The sequence below is a fragment of the Tachysurus fulvidraco genome, chromosome 19 (assembly GCF_022655615.1).
Source record: "Tachysurus fulvidraco isolate hzauxx_2018 chromosome 19, HZAU_PFXX_2.0, whole genome shotgun sequence".
Classification (NCBI taxonomy): Eukaryota; Metazoa; Chordata; class Actinopteri; order Siluriformes; family Bagridae; genus Tachysurus; species Tachysurus fulvidraco.
Genome location: NC_062536.1, coordinates 7,616,812 through 7,639,034, shown reverse-complemented (window position 1 = coordinate 7,639,034; position 22,223 = coordinate 7,616,812). Strand labels below are relative to the sequence as shown.

The 22,223-nt window shown below is 36.8% G+C and overlaps 1 protein-coding gene across 3 annotated transcripts in view; it reads left to right on the top strand.

Annotated features, from left to right (window-relative positions):
• The window catches only part of sfmbt2 (Scm like with four mbt domains 2), a 55,058-nt gene that overhangs the window by 20,035 nt on the left and 12,800 nt on the right, over positions 1-22,223 (top strand). For 2 of the 3 annotated variants that reach the window (XM_027153918.2, XM_027153921.2), the window contains exons 5-12: positions 6,408-6,428; positions 15,325-15,413; positions 16,258-16,501; positions 17,935-18,032; positions 18,799-18,900; positions 19,704-19,851; positions 20,192-20,274; positions 21,287-21,413. In XM_027153918.2, coding sequence (XP_027009719.2) covers positions 6,408-6,428; positions 15,325-15,413; positions 16,258-16,501; positions 17,935-18,032; positions 18,799-18,900; positions 19,704-19,851; positions 20,192-20,274; positions 21,287-21,413 — 912 coding nt within the window. The remainder of the gene's footprint in view (positions 1-6,407; positions 6,429-15,324; positions 15,414-16,257; positions 16,502-17,934; positions 18,033-18,798; positions 18,901-19,703; positions 19,852-20,191; positions 20,275-21,286; positions 21,414-22,223) is intronic. The other variant, XM_027153920.2, reaches the window with a different exon arrangement.

The window sequence follows — 22,223 nt, the reverse complement described above, 5'->3', positions numbered from 1 at the left end:
TTAGCCTTAGCTGTGTGACATTTGTTTACTTTGTTATTTCTCCATTTATCCTCTATTTTAATATAGAAATATCTTTCTTAAATAAACTCACATTTGCCAGTAATCCCAATGGACCAATGACCTTCATCCGCAGTTTGGATTGATTATTCTACACATAATTTCCACTTAGTAAATGATTTTAATTTTAATATGACTCACAGTGGAACGTACAAGATGTTAATCAAAATATTTAACAGCCAGAGCTGCTCACTAACCAATTAGACAGTGACAAGCTCTGAAAAATGGTTCAGTATTCAGTAAGAAAGTAAAATAAAATAGATAACAGTGATATGTTTTTTAACATATATTTTTACTGGTTATCAGTAAAAGCTACAGACATTGGAAGCGGGAAAATGTTACTTAAGATAACCCAGTCAGGATGTACAGTAATAAGGTTGACATTTAAAGTAGAGATGATAATAATTAGGAGAGACGTCTCTATTTGAAATGTAGTAACTAGTAATTTAAGTAGGATATGACATTGAATAAATAAATAAATAGATTTGTAGTAGCAATAATAAAAAAAATAAATAAATAATAAAGAAAATTGTACATCCCTATTCAGAAAGATTATAACCGTCACAATATATATATAGTAGTGTATGCTTATGTAACAATGAATCATAAAAAAATAAAAATCTTTTGTACTCATCTATTTATGCTGTATAAATTCTTATTATTCTTATTATTATTATTATCATCATTATTATTGTCATTATTAATATTAATGTTATTATTATAACATTAATATTAATAATGACAATAATAATGATGATAATAATAATAATAAGAAGAAGAAAAAGAATTATTATTATGATCATTATTATAACAACAACAACAACAACAATAATAATAATAATAATAATTATTATTATTATTATTATTATTATTATTATTATTATTATTTGCTTTATTTATTTATCTGTCTATTTGTTTGTTTGTTTGTTTCCTAAAGGTCATATATTACTTAAATCACTATGGTTACCACATTTTAAATAAGTAAATAAATAAACAAATAAATAAATAAATAGTGTATGTTTATATGTTTATTTATTTTAGTTAAATTGACTAAATTGGCACTGCTACCTAAAGAGAAAATAATTTTTTGTTCTAGTTATATCACATGACAAATGATGACCCATACTCAGAATTCGTTCTCGGCATTTAACCCATCCAAAGTGCACACACTCAGCAGTGAACACACACACCATGAACACACACCTGGAGCTGTGGGCAGCCATTTATGCTGCGGTGCCCGGGGAGCAGTTGGGTGGTTCGGTGCCTTGCTCAAGGGCACCTCAGTTGTGGCCGGCCCGAGACTCGAACCCACAACCTTAGGATTAGGATTACGAGTCAATCTCTCTAACCATTAGGCAACGACTTGCCCCAAAATGACCTTTGGTACACCTTTAATAAATAAGAACTAACGCACCTATCTGTGTATACAATAGAAAACAAAGAGTGCTCTATTTGCAGCACAGGGGCCATTATTGTAAACATTTCTATGCTAAAGTTTGTTGTTGTCATCAACCCTGTTACCCGTATGTCAACTCTGTTATTGAGACATCTTCTGGTGTTGATATGATAAAAACACAAAACAAGATGAAGTGTTTAGAGAAACTGGAGCTCAGGGAAGAATAATAAGGAAATTATTTAAAATGAAAGCATTTAAAATGAAAGCAGCATCTTAATGTTCAACATAATGTTGGTAGTGTTACGTGGTGTAAACACTGATTAAGCAGTAAGTGGTATTAAGATTAATATGTAACACTTAATATGCAACTTAGTATAAACAATTCATGTAGATAAGATCGTGTAAGATGAATTTAGAGATTAAATTTAATGTAGTGTTTGGTTACACATTACTCTTCCTTGGAGAGTGGTATATTTAGGCCTTTTGGTTAAATCTGAAGCTTCTTCGTCAGGACTGGCTGTAGTTATTAGAAGGTTCAATTTGGGTAAAAAGCAAGCAGATGAACACACCTTTCCTGTGATGCAACAATTGCCTGAATGTCTACAAACAGACTGTTTACTGATTCATTATCTGGAGTCAAAAAATTGAGTGTCTGTTAAGCAGAACTTGCTTCAGTCAAATCTAAATAAAATTTAATGTAATAGTTTATATGACGTTAGAGGCCAATCTCTGTGTCACGACTTAACTTAGGGTGTTTTCACACCTAGTTCGTTTGAGCCCTCCAAACGCTCTCAGAGCGGTTCAGTGTGTATTTGTGAACAAACCATGTGATCTGAGACCCCTTAAAAGGACCCAGAAGCGGAGGTGAACTGAGTACGGTTTGTTTGTGGGTTCGTTTGTGGTTCGATTTGTGTGTGACATGTGAAAGCAATGAGGTCCCGGTCCGCTTTGCGTTTCATTTCGCCAAATGTCCCTGGAGGCTGCAGCCGTGTTCCGTCCCTGCAGCCGTGTTCCGTCACTGTGACTGCTGAAAACACGAAACCTTTCGCCATGGCAGGTCGCGGAGTCGTGTGGTCTTATGAAGAAAGCTGTGCACTTATTGATATGTGGAAAGAGGATGGCATTAAACGCCATATATTCACACTTTCTCTTCTTGTCTTCTGCTTAAAATGTACCACAGCCATGTGATGACAACTTGTAAAGATGCCTTTTTGAATACCCAAAATCCATTGCTGCACAGAATTCTGGGTTCTGAGTTCTTATGAAGTTGAGGTGTGAACACGAAAGGGTCTGAGATCACTTCAATACTAAAGAGGAATAAAAAGAGGACGGGGTTCTCTTTTGAGTCCACTATATTGTGAACACCAAACGGACCGAGGTCACATTCGGCTAGTTCCTTTTCTGGTTCACTTCAAGTGAACTGGGTTTGGTTCTTTTAAAACGAACTATATGTGAAAACACCCTTAGTTCTAGTTAGATTTTGATCTTCATATGGAGTGTAATTATTTTATTAGTTGATGGTGTTATAAAGCTGCCATATAGAGATAATAACACTCATTTAAATATAGGAACGCATGTACCATAACGTATGTATCCATGCATGATGAGTAGTTTATTGTCTCTTCAGAGTTTGGGTTATTGACATTTACATTATTTGACATTGTGTATTTTATCTGCTCCCGTCTATGAACATAGTCAAGATGCCATAATCACAATGTTGTTTTTTCCCCATGGATGTAAAGTACGTATTATATTTAATATTTAAACCACACACAATGTCAGGCATGCGCATATATTTTGGTGTTATATGATGTATTATTCATAATATTCAACAAGCTCCATATTACTGACAACACTTTTAAATATTTTGCCGTTTAAGAATAGGCCACACTGGCATGCAGTAATCTTGTGTGGAAAAATGTGCACGGTTATGGTCAGCTGAGGTTAATAAATAAGTAGCTTTGGTGATCAATAATATTTTTCAGTATTTTCATAAAAGGTTAGACTTGTCTGGAGATGAATAAATACATAAACAGATAGATTTAATATCAGCAAACACACAGTCTAAACACACAGATATGACGTATAACGCACAACACTTTCCCATGACACAAGCTTTTTGGAGGTTCTGTTCACCACAGGATTGTTTCCTTTGTACCAACGACAGATTAATATATAGAATTGGAACGTTTATGAGCTTCCAGTTGGGAGAATAATGAAGTGTCACTGAGCAATAATGATCAGTTGACTCATACAGATGAAAACTGGCTCTAATTTCTCCTACTACACACTCACTTTAATTCAGATCTAACTGCCATTTTCCATAAGTTCAGTAAATGATGTTACTCAACATGGCAGGTCTGGGACAAAGGAAACTCAGCACTTATGGTTCATTGCTTAAAACCGGTAGTTCAGTTTCTGGATCCCAGCAAGTAATCGATGAAATGCTCACGTCTTGGCCATTGGCTCACGTATTGGTAATATTTTCTATTTAATGCATATGGTGATATCTTTGACAACATTCAGATGTTTAGTGTCAGTAATATTTATGCATTTATTATTATGCAATAATGATGGCTACAGGTGACATTTGTCTATTAGCAGGAATATCTAGCTGTCTTGTCTCCATGCGTGTATTGGTGATTTTTGTGTGTGGGATTTTTTTTCAGCAATATATGAAAGCCCTGTTTGTCTTCCTGAGAACAACGACAGCTTTAGAAACAAAAATAGAATAGAGAGGACTCAGCCTCAAATGGTACGGCGACAGAATGATGCCAGTGCGTGAGGATAAAGAGAGGAACTTGTAGATTTTGTTTTCATCATAACATTTTACAGATTTAATTAATTACCACAGTAAATAATAAGCAACAGTGATCTTTTCTGCATATATTTAGAATAAATCAGTTAATAACGAAACGTATTACACATGTACTATGGAATATATAACAGTGAACCGTACAGGAATTAATGAGTGTGAATACAGCTGTGAAAATTCTCTAACTGGTGCAGTCTCTGTGCTTTTCAGTTCTAGAGAAGGAGGTGTGGTCTCTGTGCGTTTCAATTGAGAATTTTATCCATAAATAATTCAGTCCTTAAGATAAGCATAATGTCTCCAGTTAAGAGTCTGTCTCCTACAACATCCTGGTATATTAATGGTATTAGCAGCTTTCTTCGGTTACTGCTTGATCCCTTGTTCACTTGGCCTTTAGAGAAAATTCTCTGCCTTAGAAAATCTTGGGTTGCTTTCAAAGTATGCTGCAGGTTATTGTGCATGTGGACTTTGTAATTCCAGTCCAATTAATCCTGCTGCTTTTGTCATCAATCCCATCAGCAGTAAAGACCAGGGAAGCAGTTGTTATATGCCCTCATGAGAGTGAGCTTCAGATTGTGAGCAGTTTCAATTCAATTCAATTTATTTGTATAGCACTTTACAGCTTTACAGAAGTAGAAAAAAAAATTATAATATATATATATATATATATATATATATATATATATATATATATATATATATATATAAATAATAAAAACTAATAAATGAATACATACATTTCAAATGAATTTAAAAGTATTAAATTTAAATTTTAAATACTACATATCTATCCCAATCCCTAACGAGCAGGCGGCAAGGAAAAACTCCCTGAGATGACATGAGGAAAAAACCTTAAGAAGAACTGGACAGTAAATAATGTAAATGTATATAATGTCATTTCTACAACAGTTTATAATAGTGCAACTGAGATCTCCTGAGGAACTAAAGGGTCAACGCAAACTCTGAGTTCACCACGGACACAAGACTAATTCCTTCCTGTCAAAGTATTAAAATGATTGCCGATAAAGACCAGACCATACAGCTGACTCACGCAACATTGGTTCAAAGAAGGCATGACGGTCTCTGGGTGGCCACGGCCCCATGTTCCTTCCCTTTTCCATATTCTTCTCTTCCCATCATTTTGGTCATATATATATATATGATGTGTAAAGGATGTTGTTACCTGTAGAGGATTTTGGCAAACATTAATCTAGTGGTTCTGTTTTTGAAGCTTGGATCTTATTGTTTACTTTCTATTTCAACTCTGGTTAAGCATTCTAATGATTGTTGACTTTGGCACAGATACTACTGGCACCTGGAAGTGTTGCGAAAGGGTTTTGTTATCTAGTGATGCTTAATGATCCCGATTCACTGTCTCTTGGACTTTATATTGAGATTGAATGGTAATAAACGTAACATGCAAATGCTATACTTGATATCAACTCTAAACATTTTATCTGCTTAGTTGTAAGTGGAATAATGAAGGAATAACACACCTAGCAATGGAAAAGCTGAGCAGACAACGTTCCTATTACTTACATATTCGTTACTTAATTTCAACTCCAGTGTACTGTTATAATCAAGCTAAATAACATTAACCTTCTCGCTGTCTAAGTGTTTAATGACCTGAGTGTACACAAAGCTTATTATGGTGTCATCAGATTCTTTCAGGTTTTCATAAATCTCACAAACTGAAGTATGAGGTTCCCTTAACTCAATGGCTCTAAAATATAGTCTTACTGTAATGTAATACTTAATACATAATACTGGATGTAATAAAGTCTTACATCCAGTATTATGGATTTCTTCACTCTACCATTATGCCATTTTTAATACAAATGAATGAAAACACAACCTTTATGGTATCTTTATGCATGTTGGAATAAAGTCTGTATGAATTGGTTTATGATTACCTGTCATGAAGGGCATGTGCATGTTTCCTGTTATTTTACATATATTCGACAATAGTAATTATTACATGTTATTCTTATCTTATTTAAAAGAATTTACTTTACAGCATTGAAATTTCACACAGAACTCTGCTATCATAGTGCATGTAAAAATAGTGTGTGTGGGCAGGTGGGCGTGTGTGTGGGTATAGCTTCTGATAGTCATCTGTGTTCCTGTCTGTTTATTTCATAGATAACGTTTACCTCAGAACAGGTAAGCTGAGCTTCTCTCTCTCTCTCTCTCTCTCTCTCTCTCTCTCTCTCTCTCTCTCTCTCTCTCTCTCTCTCTCTCTCTTTCTCTCATAGATACGTGCACACACACACACACACACACACACACACACACACACACAATGTCTTATCCTATTTCACTCTCTCTCTAAATCAATCTCTTCATGGAGAAATAATAGTTTGTTGAATTGACACTTAGAGTTCATTTAAATTCACCACTTTAATTAGATTTCTTATTTTGTTTCTTTGTTGCTTTCATTCTGTTTAATTTCTTTCAAGTCTTTTTTTTCTTTCTTGCTTTCTCTCTCTCTCTCTCTCTCTCTCGCTCTCTCTCTCTGTTTATTGCTTTTTCTCTCTCATTCCTTTCCTCATTTTCTTTTAAGGAAGTGTCAGCAGTAGCCCTCATACAGTACTTGGCCTCATACAGTGAGAGAGGGTTTGGGGTGTGTGTGTGTTGGGGGGTGGAGTGTGTGTGTGTGTGTGTGTGTGTGTGTGTGTGTGTGTGTGTGTGTGTGTGTGTGTGTGTGTGTGTGTGTGTGTGTGTGTGTGTGTAAATTTGTTTTTCTATCTGCATGGGTGTGTATGAGTGAAAATTTGCATGCATGCTTGTAGTTGAGGTTCACCTCATTAAAGTAGCTCAGAGGTCATATGAAAAGTGATTTCTTTGTCTGGCCGGTTCTACAACACACCCTCGAGTGTATCCTTGTGACACACACTCTCTCAGCTTTTTAAGAAGTGTAGTAGAATGTAGTAGAACGAAAAGATATATAATCTGAAACTTTGCAGTAAATATGTACAATTGTCTAAAATGTAGCTTATATTTGTGTGTGTGTGTGTGTGTGTGTGTGTGTGTGTGTGTGTGTGTGTGTGTGTGGGGTGGGGGTGTGTGAATCCTACTCAAGTCTTGGATCAATACATCCACTGGTCAAGCGTAAAGAAAATAAGATGCTGGAATTGTTTCTGTGTTATTTGTAATTAATATGAATTACAGCAATCCATGCGAATGAAAAACTTTTCCACTTGTAATTATTCAGGTTTTCTGGATCATTGTGATGTTGATATGTTGTTGTAAGAGCCAATGCTAAATGTACACAATGCGAAAGTGAAAGCTACGTGTGCATTTTTGCTCTGTCTCTGACTGACAGTGTACCTGGATTTAAACACAGGATAAAAAAGCATATAATTTTTATGACTGAAGCATGCTTCATTCAATATTTCTGTTCAAATTGGGCTCGTCGTTGGAAAAAAAAATAAGTTAGTGGTATTGATTATTTTCCTTGGGGTGAAGGAGCCTATTTTTGTTGAAGTGCGATTACTTGATAAGAACATGAAATGAAATGACACTGTCGTGCCTGCTGATTAACTCTTAACAACCTGCGGTTTCCATGGTGAGGAGTTCCACGTGTGCGTTATGTGTGCGTTATGATTTCTGTCTCAGTGGTTTGTTGTCAGATTGTCTTCACCTGTTCTATGTTTAGTATCTTTCTACATTTAGAAATACCCTATTTATTTTCTATGCATTTATTTTCTTTTTATTTAGTGTCACCATCTATTATTACATATATGCCTGTGATCATGCTGACCGCCTGGGTCTTGCCCCTCACTACACTTTTAGACTGTGATTCTTGCTTGGTGCTAAATAAATCACACGCTGTGTTTATACACTTGTGTCCTGCTTTTCAATGCATTTTACAGGGACAGGACTTATAGCTGTGTGAAGTCTGAAAATGACTGTTTTATTCATACGGGCATATGGTAAGTGAAGGTCTCAGGCGGTGGTATTGCATGCATATTTTTGACCCGAAAAAGGTTTGAAAATCCCACTGAGCTGGTAGATTTCAAATGTCACACCCCCTTTTATGCTGCCGCTGCCATATCAGCACAGTGTATTAATATATGACCACAAAAATAGCAAACAAAATACAAAAGCGCTTGGCATCACACCATCATTAACCAGGAAATTATGCTTGCACTGGCGTGAAATTAAAAGCCTAAATAGAACATCTTTAAGTAGTTAAAATTCAAATGAAACTTTTGTAGGAATTGAGAGAAGAGAAGATCTTTTAATATATTATTTTTTTGCTGAGAAGTTTTTTCATTGTTTTTAATATTGCCTTTTTAAAGTTCCCAGTAACATTTTAAAGTAAAAGCTTTTTACAATTTACATTACGGTTCCTGTAGCACATGATACATTAGACTTAGCTACCAAATACTAAAAGAATTATATAGAATATTATATTATATTTCACATGTTGTATAACAGAACACATTTCTCCGATTGAAATCCACAGCTTCAGACAGATTAAAGCACCGTGTCGGCTACAACAGTATTTTGATGGCATTTTCATCAGTACAAGCTGGTTCTCAAAAGGTATTTTTTCTTTATCACATGACAGAGAAAGTGAAGTGGTCTTCCAGCAAATGGTGAATAGTAGCAAATCAATATTTGTGGATTTCAGTGTACAAGTCTGTGATGGACTCGTGTGCAACATGTATGCTGTCTATTTGCCCGCATTTATGGATTGCCTTAAAATTACTGGCCTTCTTTAGAATATCTTAAAAATGTAGGAATGTATAGCTTCAATATTAAAATGGAAGAAGCATGTCTTTGGTATTTATCATTGTTGACTGACTGTAATATCGTGCTGTTTTGGTCATTGAACTCAAACTGGTTTGGGTGAATAGCACAGCCTGCCTGCATGGCTCCTTTGAAGGCTCTGACACAGCATTGAGAGAAACCTAGTGCAGCCTAGTATCAGCTCACATGGCAGGTTCAATACAGTGTTTTAATCAGAGCTTTTTTTTATTGTATCACCTGTATATTTCTCCCCTTCACCACATTGCATTGCCCTTTGCATAGCTGTATGTAGCATCTGTCATATGTTTATTCTGCCTTTATTATGTCTTCTATACATGTTTTCTTTTTTTTCATAATTCTGTTTAGTTTATGTGTATGTACTGGAAGCTTCATGTACTAAATCGAGTTTCTGTGTGTGTGTGTGTGTGTGTGTGTGTGTGTGTGTGTGTGTGTGTGTGTGTGTGTGTGTGTGTGAGTGGAGCAGTTTGGGTGAGCACACTTGGCAATAAAGTTTCTTTTTCCACCTCTCTTTGTTGTTCGTCTTCTTAATTTTCTTCTTGTTATTTTACTTCTTGCTTTTTGTGAAGTTCCTTTTTCTTTTTCTGCTTCTTCTTATTATTCTTGCTCTTTTTTGTTGTTCTACTTTATCTTCTTTCTTTCTTTCTTCTTCCTTATAATTCTGCATCTTTGTCTTCTTGGTTTTTTTTTTTTTTTTTTGCTGTTGTTGCTCTTCTTCTTCTTCCTCTGGACTCATTAGACCACAGGATTTTATGTTATTTTGTCCAGCTGCATAGCTTCACTGGTGGTGAATATCTGTGTGGGTTGTAAAAAAAAACAACTGTTTATTGAACACTGCATTCTTCATCTGTAAGGCCTGGGCTATTTTTTCTTTCCTTTATGATTATTTGGGATCTCTGAGCATTTGATCTCTAGTTGTTTATTCTACCACTATTTTAGTCTTTATTCGGAATGGTGCTGAGACAAAAAAGAGAAGAGCCCACAAACGTCTTGAGCCGGTCCTAGCCGTTGTACATAAAAGTGACTTAAATACATTTCTAATCTTTTGGCAATGGAAGGTTGCACCAGAGCCAAGCAGAGATTACGGACTAAGAATTACAGTGTGTAATTACAGTGTAGAGAGCCTTATTAGCTGACATTGTGATGAATGTGTAGAGACACATGGTGCTACTAACAAAAAACAGCTAAATAAATGCAGCTATAGAGGTGCAAGTGGCAATAACAGAAAGAGGCAAAATTCAAGCCAAGTTTATTTAATCTAGTCATAGGAATCATTTTTAGAATTCATATTTATTTCCAATATTTTTGATGCATTATGGCCGCATTTTTAAAGCAATGAAAGCTGTAGTTTTCTGTAAAGAAAAAAATGAAATTCACATGCTGACACAGTTTGTTAAACTGGCCAATATCTTGTGCCACTGTGTGTGTGTTTGTGTGTGTGCACGCATGGTGTATTATTCTGAGCTAATGTGATAAAGTGATCATGTTCTACTTAAGCGTGCAAATCACAAAGCCTAACCAGAATGCTTAGCTGCTGGGGAAGGCAGGGGGTTGTTGGCATGGTAACAACCACACACTCCCACCGCCTTGCTGCTTAAGTGATTTGCTCGCACACACACATGTGCTGGGGTGATTACAAGCTGAGTGACACTGTGGCATTCTGGGACAGGAAGTCACATGCATACATGTAAAGCATTTTTTAATGCATGTCAAAAATGCCTTCTTTCAGCCTTACAGATGGCGTTTAAACCCGTCAGTCCTTATTATTTTCTTGGAATGAAATTTTGTTTATGTTTTAAACATGTATTTTTTTCCCAGTCCCTTCCCCAACTCACAATCTTTTATTTAGCAAAAGATTTCAATAAGAAAAAAATATATTATGATGAAATCTCCTGCGCTTCAGTCCTTATGAATGTGAGTAATTCAGCATATTGATGTAATCCACAGCAAGAAATGTCTGCTGTATTTCATACATTTAAGCCTTTTACCAGCTTATTAGCTTAACCTCAGCCTTCCAAGCAAAGTGTGTTTGTGAATGTAGAGCTTTTATCAGCTGCAGCTTTAAATGAGTATCTCATGAACCGCCTTTACAAATTAAAATCTGTCATTGGGCTTTTACTAGTCTTAGACCTTTTGGGAACATTTTTGCTAATAAACAACGTCTAAAGTTATTATTCCTGGATTTTACAGCCACAGAATACAAAATTCAATTCAATTTCACATTCATTCTATTCCACTATCCGACTAGACTTATTACTATAATCAGTAAATCACTTTATGTGATCACTGTAATCACTTTATCATGACAGAAACTGGGCAGTTGAAGATAAAAAAAAGGTTTTCCCAGTGTTCACTCACTGTAGCCTAAGAGTCCTGTTCATTTCTGACAGGAGAAGAAGCCAATGTTATGCATTTTTAAATACTTTTCTGACCACCACGGTTGTAAATAGTGATTATTTCAGTTACTGTATCCTTCCTGTCAGCTCGAACCAGCCTCTTCATTCTCTTCTGTCCTTACGTATCAACAAGACTTAACAACACACACAGATTTAACAACACACACAGAACTGCTACTGACTGAGTGTTTGTTTGTTTTTTGTCTTTCACACATTGTTTGTTTGTTGGTTATGAAAATCCTACAAAATGAGCAGTTTGAAATAATCAAACCAGTCTAGGGTAGAGTATATGTCAGTCTGTCAATCTGTGAGACGGAAGCTCTTGACGTGTATTGCTTGTGATTTTATTCGTCCCTGCTGCTGCTACATAACTGGCTGATTCTTGGTTAATGGCAAGCATGTGCAGGTGCACAGGTGTTCCTCATAAAGTGATCAGTGAGCAGATATAGAAAGTGACAGTAGTGTATTTCGGTTAGAATAGGCGGTGTAGGAAGAATGCCACGTAGTACACAACACTTGCAGAGAAACAGGATCGTCATCTGTGTTTTATCAAGTTTCATCATCTGTGCAAGCAAAGTGCTTCTAAGACTATAGTGGCTTTTAGTGCTCCTGTTTCTCTGGAGGTGTTGTGTTTTCTGCATTTTTTCAATATTAAACGGTTTTGAACCAAAATTTATTCTGAACACGTTCCTTGAAGTGATTAAAAAAAAAAGTTATATCCCTTTAAAACTGTGCTTCTCCTCAAGGAACTTCCAGTAGTTGGTTGGAGCACCTGTGCTTTTTCATAATGAATATTCAAATAAGAATGACGTCTAAGCATTGCGCAAGGTGAAAGATGATGCATTTTTTAAAGCCAGTCCAGATCAATGGTTGGAAGGGGAGAAGAAAATCAAAATCAAACAAATATGATGCAGGTTTAAAATTGGCTTGAAGAGAAATGCTGAAAGTGGAAGTGGGGGTGGAGGCAGTAGTCATGGTGACAGAAGCTATAGGCCAATGGCTCACTGCCAATCAAAACTAAACAAGTGGTAGGGGTATACAGAGTAAATTGAGCGTTGAGAGCTTATTGAGGGTTTGATGACTGCTGTAAAGTACATGTATGAAAACTAGATCTTTTTTTTGGGTCTGGAAGAAATTAGTCAGAGAGACAGGACGGAGAGAGACATTTAATGTTTTTAATATTGAAGGTTTCCACTGTAAAATGACAGATTTGAAATGTTTTTTTTCTTCCAAATTCATGCATAATGCACAAAATATTGGGTGGGTAGGGGTGGGGGGTGTTAAAATGTTGAGTTTTTCCAGAGCACCATCAGAAGTCATCATGACAAATTAAGTCCAGTCATTGTTCCTGTTTCCTCTTCCTCTTGTATTTGTTTGCCAGCGCATTCTCTCAGGGCACACCCTGTAAATGCTGTCATGTGATACTAGGAGTTCATATGTGGAGAAACAATGTGTTTATCTCCCCAGACCGTTGCTCATGAGAGGTGAATGTGAGCGTGTGTTAGCGGTAATTATTGTTGGGTACAATTTGAGTGATCGGTTTCAAATCTTGTATCAATATTAAGTCCTATTAATTTTCCCAAGGTTTAGATGTGAATTTTTCCCAAAGTGTTATATGTGTATTTTGTTTGCATATTTCTCGCTCACTTACTCCCTTTCCTGTTAGGGCAGTTGTGGATCAAGTGCTTAAGGCTCTCTGTTGATAACTGGAAGGTCAGAGTTCAGGTCGCAGCACTGCCAGACTGCTACTGTAGGACCTTTGAGTTAGAGCCTTGCCCTCTGCTCCAGGGTGCTGTATGATAGCTGACCGCGTGCACTGACCCCAACTCTCTAAGCTGGAATATGAAAAGAAATGAATTTCTCTATGCTGTAATGTATATGGGATAATAATTAAGGCGCATTATTGTTCATATGATTCCTACTCAGAGATATCGACTGTGACTGACTTGCATATTTGCTCACAATTAGGAATTATTAGAATTGCAGCAGTTAAACTACATTAAAAAGATGACTTTTATACTGTGGATGAAATTCCCAAAAGCCAAGTAAGGAAAACAAAGGTCCATGGTTAAAGAGCATTAGAAAAGTTTACCAAAGTTTACTTTGTCATGAGGACAGATTCTTGACTATGGGCCATATTCAGAGTTTAGTTGAATACTTTGGAGTGAATACTGGAATCGGACACTCTGGGATTCCGACCTCTGGCATACTTGGACAGTGTCCTTGGACTTTGTTTAGTATTGTATCCATTCAATTCAATTCAATTTTATTTATAAAGCACATTTAAAATCAGCCTGAGTTGGCCAAAGTGCTGTACATGGAGTTAAAAGAAAAGGAAAAAAAGAACATAAATATAAGTATCAAGCAAGGAAACTTATCAAGCAAGTGCCAGTTGCTGGATTTAGCGAATGATGGGTGAACTGGGGAGCAATGATGCTAAAGATAAATATGCTTGAAGGAGACACTAACTGCCCTCTTGTGTATTCACAAGTGACTAGAATTATTCTAATAGACAGACAGATTAATGCTATAGTTACAACCTAGTTATGGTCTTTTGGACTCCGGGGCATACAAGGATTTAAGCCTCTCGACTATACAGTAAATGCTTTTACCTTTAAATCAATGAGAAACACTTTCTCAAATGTGTTTTAGACATTACAGTGTTTTGTATAGCTTGTATAAGGAGTGTTTGCCGTGTATCCTCTACACTCTACCAGTCTGTGGTCGCAAGTACGATAGTCTTTGTAATTAGCTCAGGGAACAACATCAGACCAGTCCAGGCAAAAAAGCTGAATGAGATAATCAGAAAAGCTGTCCTAATCGAGAAAGGACTGGAAACCCTGGGGATGCTGATGGAAAGGCAGAAGGTGGATAAAATTGAGAAATATAAAATATAAAATCATGGATAATGGCAAAGCGTGCTTCTCCAGTAGACTTGGGCAACCTTACTTTAACAGAAAAAAATACAAGAAGACATGCTTTTCTTCTCTACAGTCAACAGTGAAGTTGGGGAACCAAGTGGACACTGGAGAAGATGGACAAGCCATTTTATTTATGAGTTGACTTTTCACTTTTTGACTAATGTATACACAATGCCCCGACACACAACTCATCATCCAACCTGTAATATATGTTGTATACTTAATCTGTACAGAAACGTTTGTAAATAACATAGTTATTCATATATATAAATTTTATTTGTGGTGTATTGTGAGTTTACTGTGCACTGTTAAAGCCTTGTGAATTGTTAAGTCTTAGTCCTCCCTCTTGTGTTGTGGCAAATTTCCACTCGGGGATTAATAAAGTATATTTCTTTATTGTACTGTACTGTACTGTACTCTAGGTGGGTCACTGCATTATTATGAACAGCCTGTGTGCTCTGAGTTGACAGTACTATTGGCTGTAAAACATTTACAAGCTGGTTATTTCAGCATGATACAAGAAAGCAGTTCATCATTCTTCTATGCCATGTCTGCAAGACTGAGCATTGCATTGAGGGGTCAGGATCAGGACAGGATCAGGATTAGCAAACTCTGCATTTAAAAGTGTCATGGTAATGATTTTTAATTTGCAACAGCTGCCTTGAGCTTGACAGTCTGTAGTTTGGGAATGATCCACCCATGCTGCCCATGGTGATTATTGTGTGCTATTGAGTGTTAGAGGTTGAAGCAGAAGGAAAAGTGAGCTGATTTATGGGTTTGCAGCTGTTTGAGTGGCTGAAATACGTTGTGCAATCATGCGAACGAGAGTCATGCATGCGTTACGTGTTAAGAACATGTCCCTTGATGTTTGATTATACTGAAATGTATCCCCACTCACACAAATGCACATAAACTACTTTTCGCAGTAACTGAGTCAGAGGTTTTAACTTTGCATCTCTTTCACAGCTATTAAAGAGAAGTACAGCGACTGGACTGAGTTTTTGGTCAAGGAACTCACAGGCTCACGAACAGCACCAGCTAACCTGCTTGAAGGGGTTTGTATATGTGGAGGCTTAATATATACATTACTTAGGATATACAGAAGATATACAGTACATATATATAGAGTGAAAGATTTAAAAAGACTATTCTTGTTAAGGGTTAGTGGTTGTGTGACAATTAATTTTTAATTAAGTCAAAAAAAGTCATTTCATATTTGAAGCAAAACCTGTTTTAGGACATTGTCATTTTAGGTTTTATTAGTTGAGAAAAAGGCTGCCAAAATAACGGTAAATAATCTGCAACAAATTGTATTTTAATGCTTTTTAGGCTACTCTAACTCAGTGCAGTAAATGTACACGATAATAAACCTGTCTACCTTATTGCATTAATTAAGGATGTGGCAATTATTAAAATGCACTCATATGGATAAAGTAACTCAGCTGAATTTATTTCTTGAACTGAAAGCATAGAAGCTCGTGTCATATTATATTATAATATAATATACAATATATTATATTATAATCAGAGTTATAGTCCTAATTAGATCTCATTTTCTGATTTGTTCTTGCTGTGCCGTCTCCTACATCAAAGAATCCTTTGTATTTGCTGAAGATAGTAGAATGAAGTTGGTCCTTTTATGAAGCTTGCACTTGATAGTAGAATAAAATTGGTCCTTTTATGAAGCTTGCACTTGACCCATCAACCAACAGTCAGTATAATAAGCTCCACTACTTCCCGAGCTACATGAAAGTATCAGTGCTGAAGCAGGAACTAGCCGATGAACTAAAATCAGTTTTTCTAAATTTATTTACCTATATAAGACTAAATAACTAATTTTGATCAAACCTTTATAAAATCCTGCATGGCAGTAACACGTGTTTTTGTTTTCTCTTGCAGCCTTTGAGGGGTAAGAACACTGTGGATCTAATGGTGCCTGGGTGTGTGTTAGAGATCCGTGATGCCAGCGATCCGTTTATATACTGGGCAGTGCGAGTGCAGCGAAACGTCGGTGGACGTCTTTGGCTCAGCTATGTGGGACTGGAAGAGCCTGCCTTCAACATATGGATTTTCTACCTTGACGTCAGGCTTCGTCCGCTGGGCTGGGCCAAAGAGAACTGTCTCAAAATGGAACCACCAAAAGGTAAGAATATTTATAGCTTACCACCTCAAAGTCTATCATTTTCAAATAATAACACAAGTGTTATTCCTCTTATACCACAGCAATTGTCAGCTTGTCAAAAGATCAGCTTGTCATCCTCAGCCACGAAAGATTTTTAGTATTTAAAATCATGAACGTGTCGGATCAGATTTTGTAGCTGAGCATGTACACATGTAGGGAAATAAGCCATAGATTATTTTAGACTGATTTTAAGGCATGCATAAATTTCCCTGGAATATCAGTCGTTGATGTTTATCGTCTCAAGACAAATGCTCACAGAGTCTAGGTGTAAAGTACACATGCTACACAAATGAATAGTTATGTGCTGAGGTTTATTGTTTCTTAACCTCATTACTCACTCGATAATAGCTTTCATGTATTTGGCTCATGCACTTGCAGTAATTACCGTAAATACAATGCAGTTAGTTTGGGTAATAATATACCATACAGTAGTTTATGGTTCCTATGGGAATTGTAACTAATAGCCCTGTAGTGTTAGACTGTGAACTTTTATTAGATTAGCGTTTCCCTGCTCCATTCCCACCATGCACAATCCTTTAGTTTGTCTCTTGCTCTGTCGAAATAAGCACTACAGCACATTACATTATAACTGAAGGGGGAAAATCAGTTTGCTGTGACTCTGTACATTCAGAGAAAATCACCAAAAGCACTGTGAGTGTGTGTGTATGTGTGTGTGTGTGCATGTGCTGTGAGTGGGTGGGTGTGGGAGTGAGTCATTCTCTTGTTTTTCTGAAAAACAGATCTTTATTCATCTTCTTTATAACTGTGACCAAAATCTTGGATAATATTAGATATCCACCTTATGTACTGTAATATATCATATATTTATAGAATAAAACCCAGCTGTCACAGGAATGTAAGTAATTACAGTGCTTTTACCCTCGCAAAGTTGAATATTTACCTATAACAGCAAGTCCAGAAGTGTTTTATTCCTGATACATGAACAGAATTTACCAGTGATAACTATTTTTATTTATTAAAGAATATTTTAAAGTGTATAGTTATGTATAGTCACAAAGCTAAGCAAAAAGTTCCTGTTATTGCTTACATTATAAGGGCTATGAAGAGTCTTTCGCTCACCGGGGTCTCTCTTTTACCCTTACTTATATTACCTTACTTACCTTACTTAATTAGTGAAGCGTTTCCTATAGCTGTTACAAAGCACTGACATCTGAGTCTTCTTCAATAACAGTGCATGTTTTTAAACCATCTATAAATAATGTCAGGAGTTCACTATGCGAATGAACTGTTACTATAGAAAAAAATAAAGGCTTCTGATCAGATTTGAAAAATCGAAAGCTCCGAGGTCTGAAATATACTATTAATGATGGGGTGATAGAAAAATAGATTAAGCACAGTAGTAGATGTTCAGTGTTGTTCTATTTCCTCTGCAGAATTGCGTGACCTGAGGAGCACTACAGAGTGGACTGAGGCTATAGAGACAGCCACATCTGAAGCCCTGGATAGACCCCTGCCTCTGGAGGTCTTTAAGGTAGCTGAGCATGTACACTTGTAGGGAAATAAGCCATAGATTATCGACTGATGTTTCTTTTCAGAATCTTGAATGGTTCTTTATTATTATTATTATTATTATTATTATTATTATTATTATTATTATTATTTCAAACTCATTGCAAACAAATAAAATAATAATTAAATTAAATTAATAACACATTAACCTTATTCAAGCTTCTTGCACATAACTTTGGTTGACATTTTACACAAACATAAATGAAAATATTCTGCAGAGAGTTCAGGATAATTACCATTTCATTCAGAATCTGCAAATCAATTCAGCATGATTTTTTTTCTGAATATTTTTGCATGTAATGGTGAATTGAGCACTAGTGGTGGTGTCAGCATTAGTCTCTAATCATTCAGAAACTAAATTATTTTAGATTTTCCTGTCATTGTTGCCTCAATGCATGTTTTGTTAGTTGCTCTGGATAAGTGTCCGTTAAATGACTAATAGGTAAGTTGTAAAAAGACAGCACACGAGTGAGTAATTCAAAGTAAAGTGGTAAAACCTGACTAACAAGGTGTACAGTATACTGTATATATCCAAAGTGTAATGAACAACAGATGAACATAACAATGAAGACTTGGGAGACACAAGGGAAAAGGCATCTGGGAGCTGTTAGTGGTCAGGTGGAGGGAGAAGAAATGAGGAAATGACAGGAAATACATCACAGCATTAAACGAAGTGAACACATCAGGCATGAAAAATGAACGTGTGTATGTGCATGTGTGTGTTACAGGATCATGCCGATTTACGTAAACACTCATTCAAAACGGGGATGAAGCTGGAGATGGTATCACCACAAGAACCCTTCCACATCTGCCCTGTTTCAGTTACTAAAGTGAGCGCGCACACACACACACACACACACACACACACACACACACACACACACACACACAGTAACATTTATAATACATTCCAAAACATTCAAATGCATTCAAATATTAATCTTTGGGGTGGGTCTGATAAACAGTTCTCCTACACACAGAGTCGTCATTCCCTGGCATGATGAACTCGTGTTCACACATCTGGTGTTCCGCATGTAATTCTATGTTCATCGCAACCTTGCGACATCTTCCTGATCCAGTCATAAGAAGGATTTTTGCTACTGTCTTACTTTGTCACAGGCATTCTGAAAAAAAGCTATATAATATACACAGTAAATAAATTATTCAACAATTTTGGGAGTTTTTTTGCTAAAAATTGTTCATTTTCCCTATTTATGGAGTCTCTTTAGATTCCCTGTGTACTTTAACACTATCTCAGATGAAACGTTATATTTATCTCTATTCTAAGGTGCATTACATCAACTTTTTTTTTTTTAACCTTTTTACCCTCATGACACAAAATATACAAGGTAAATCAGGGTAAATACTGTAAATTCTGTAAACAGTTAACCTGTTATACCCAATTTGACAGCCGTTCTCTTCCTCCGTATGCTTCGTGTGCAATTTTACACGGCATACCATCGAGATTTCGACCACAAGGGTCAACACCAAACCAACTTCACCCTGTCCATATAAACTTGAATAGGCTTTGAATAAAATATGATCATTTACATAGTAATCAGGTTTGTTGTAACAGAACTGAATAACCAAGAGCTTCTATCCTTTCCCTCTGTGTTTCTCATAAATCTCCTAGGTGTATAATGAGTACTACTTCCAGGTCACTGTAGACGACCTGAGCGGCGAAGCCCCGCCCTGCTCGGTGCTGTGTCATGCCGATTCTCCAGGCATCCTGCCAATCCAGTGGTGCTTAAAGAATGGTGTTAGTCTGCAGAGGCCTAGGGGTGAGTCCACACTGCCATTTAGCCCAGATTAATTGCTGGTCAATTTATTCTTGTTGTTCAAATGTGAGTGTGTGTGCAATTCTCTGTCTCTGTCCCCCCTACACACACACACTTTTTTTTTTCCTAAGCTTTTTTGCCATGACCATATACTTAAAGTATTGACAAACCATTATGGCAAAGACAAGAACTCTTAATAACAAATCAATTACTTATAAGGTTGAGTTTCCATATAAACATATTATAAATTAGAAATTATAATCTCTCTCTCTCTCTCTCTCTCTCTCTCTCTCTCTCTCTCTCTCTCTCTCTCTCTCTCTCTCTCTCTCTCTCTCTCTCTCAGGTGTCCAGTCTCAGGACTTTGACTGGGCAGACTATCTAAAGCACACAGGTACCGAGGCTGCCCCAGATGCCTGTTTCCCCAATGTAAGAACACTCTCTGACACACACACACACACACACACACACACACACACACACACACACACACACACACACACAGAGCTGTTGCTTTATCACTTACACCAACTTGTATCTAGATTCGTTTAACAGGTTCATCCAACTTTACAGCTGACCCCATTTTGTTAGCTGCCTCAATCCTACACTAGAGACATGTAGTAGTAGTATATTTGTGATGTGTTATATATGTGTGTGTGTTTTATTTTCATCTAGACTTTGGGGATTATATAAAGATGCTTGAGGATTTCCCCTATTACTGGCCCACAGTGCACCTCTGTATACCTCTATTTATACACTCTTCTTCATCAAATCTGACCTCTGACAATACACTAGATCTTATTCTGATAGCTCGGTGGGGGTTTTTGCTTTCATTTCTTACACTTGAGCACAGTTTTTATTTACACTCTTCATGCCTGGTCATTTTTCCACAAGTGCTTTCCCAAGAAACAATTTTCAAATGTGTTGTGCGTGGGTCTGTTATGAACGTGTAGGCTTAGTGTTTTCGATTTTTTAATTAGAATTATTTGCCAATTCCTCTAAACAGTTATTGTGTTTCTCTTGTATCTGATTCAGGATGAGTAATTAAGTCTTGCCAGAAATCATTTTGTTTTGATACTGCTATTAATTCCATTTTCTCCTGTGTGTGTGTGTGTGTGTGTGTGTGTGTGTGTGTGTGTGTGTGTGTGTGTGTGTGTGTGTGTGTGTGTGTGTGTGTTCCTATCTGCGTATATGTCTGGTGTGTGTGTGTGTGTGTGTGTGTGTGTGTGTGTGTGTGTGTGTGTGTGTGTGTGTGTATGTGTGTGTGTGCGTGTGTGTGTGTTCCTATCTGCGTATATGTCTGGTGTGTGTGTGTGTGTGTGTGTGTGTGTGTGTGTGTGTGTGTGTGTGTGTGTGTGTGTGTGTGTGTGTGTGTGTGGGGCTTGTGTTCCTACCTGCATATATGTCTGGTGTGTGTGTGTGTGTGTGTGTGTGTGTGTAGGCGTCACAGAGTCGGGGCTTCCATAAGGACACATGGTTGGAAGCTGTAAATCCATTTCAGCCAGCTGAAATCAATGTTGCACGCATCACTCAGGTTAAAGGTCGGCTACTCTGGCTACGATATGAAGGTAAGAGCTGTTTTGTGTGTGTGTGTGTGTCTGTGTGTGTGTGTGTGTGTGTGTGTGTGTGTGTGTGTGTGTGTGTGTGTGTGTGTGTATGTGTGTGTCATTCTCTATATTTGCTGCTTTCTTTGGTGTTAACTGTTTGGGTCATTTTTATAGTAATAATGTGAAATGAACTAAAAGTGGCTGTTGATTTGTAAATATGAAACACAAGCACTGATGTCAGTTGTTGCACCATTTCCTTCATCTCTTCACAACTCTCAAACCTGGGGTTTATGAGAGAAGCTTTCCAGCCTTTTAAACAGTATTTTAATGTTTATGAGCGGTAGAATGTAGCCAGAAAACTCAGAGGAAACCCACATGGACACAGAAGGAAATTTAAAACTTCACACAAGCAGTAATCACTCTTCTGTGTTTGTTTATGAACAAATCTGAAGTACTAAGCTTGTGTATTTCTGTCATGTTATCAGACCGAGCACTCGACATAGTGAGAATTTAAAGGGTTTATCTTAACAACGCAGGCAGCAGGCCAGTTTCTGACTTGTTTTGTCATCTTTGCTAACATCACGCACTGCGGTAAACTGGGTAATTTGTGTTAGTTAGTGCTTTTGTTTAGATTGAGATTAGTATTAAAGTTTTTTGCTGCACTTTACAGAATTTTGTAAAGTTTTTTTTTTGTTTGTTTGTTTTGTTTTGTTCTTGTTGGTACATATGCATTCCTGAGTGCTGCAAGGATGATGTATTTTTGTTGAATAGAATAGAATACTCACACACACACCCACTGCTCCGGGTGTGTGTTCACGGTGTGTGTGTGTG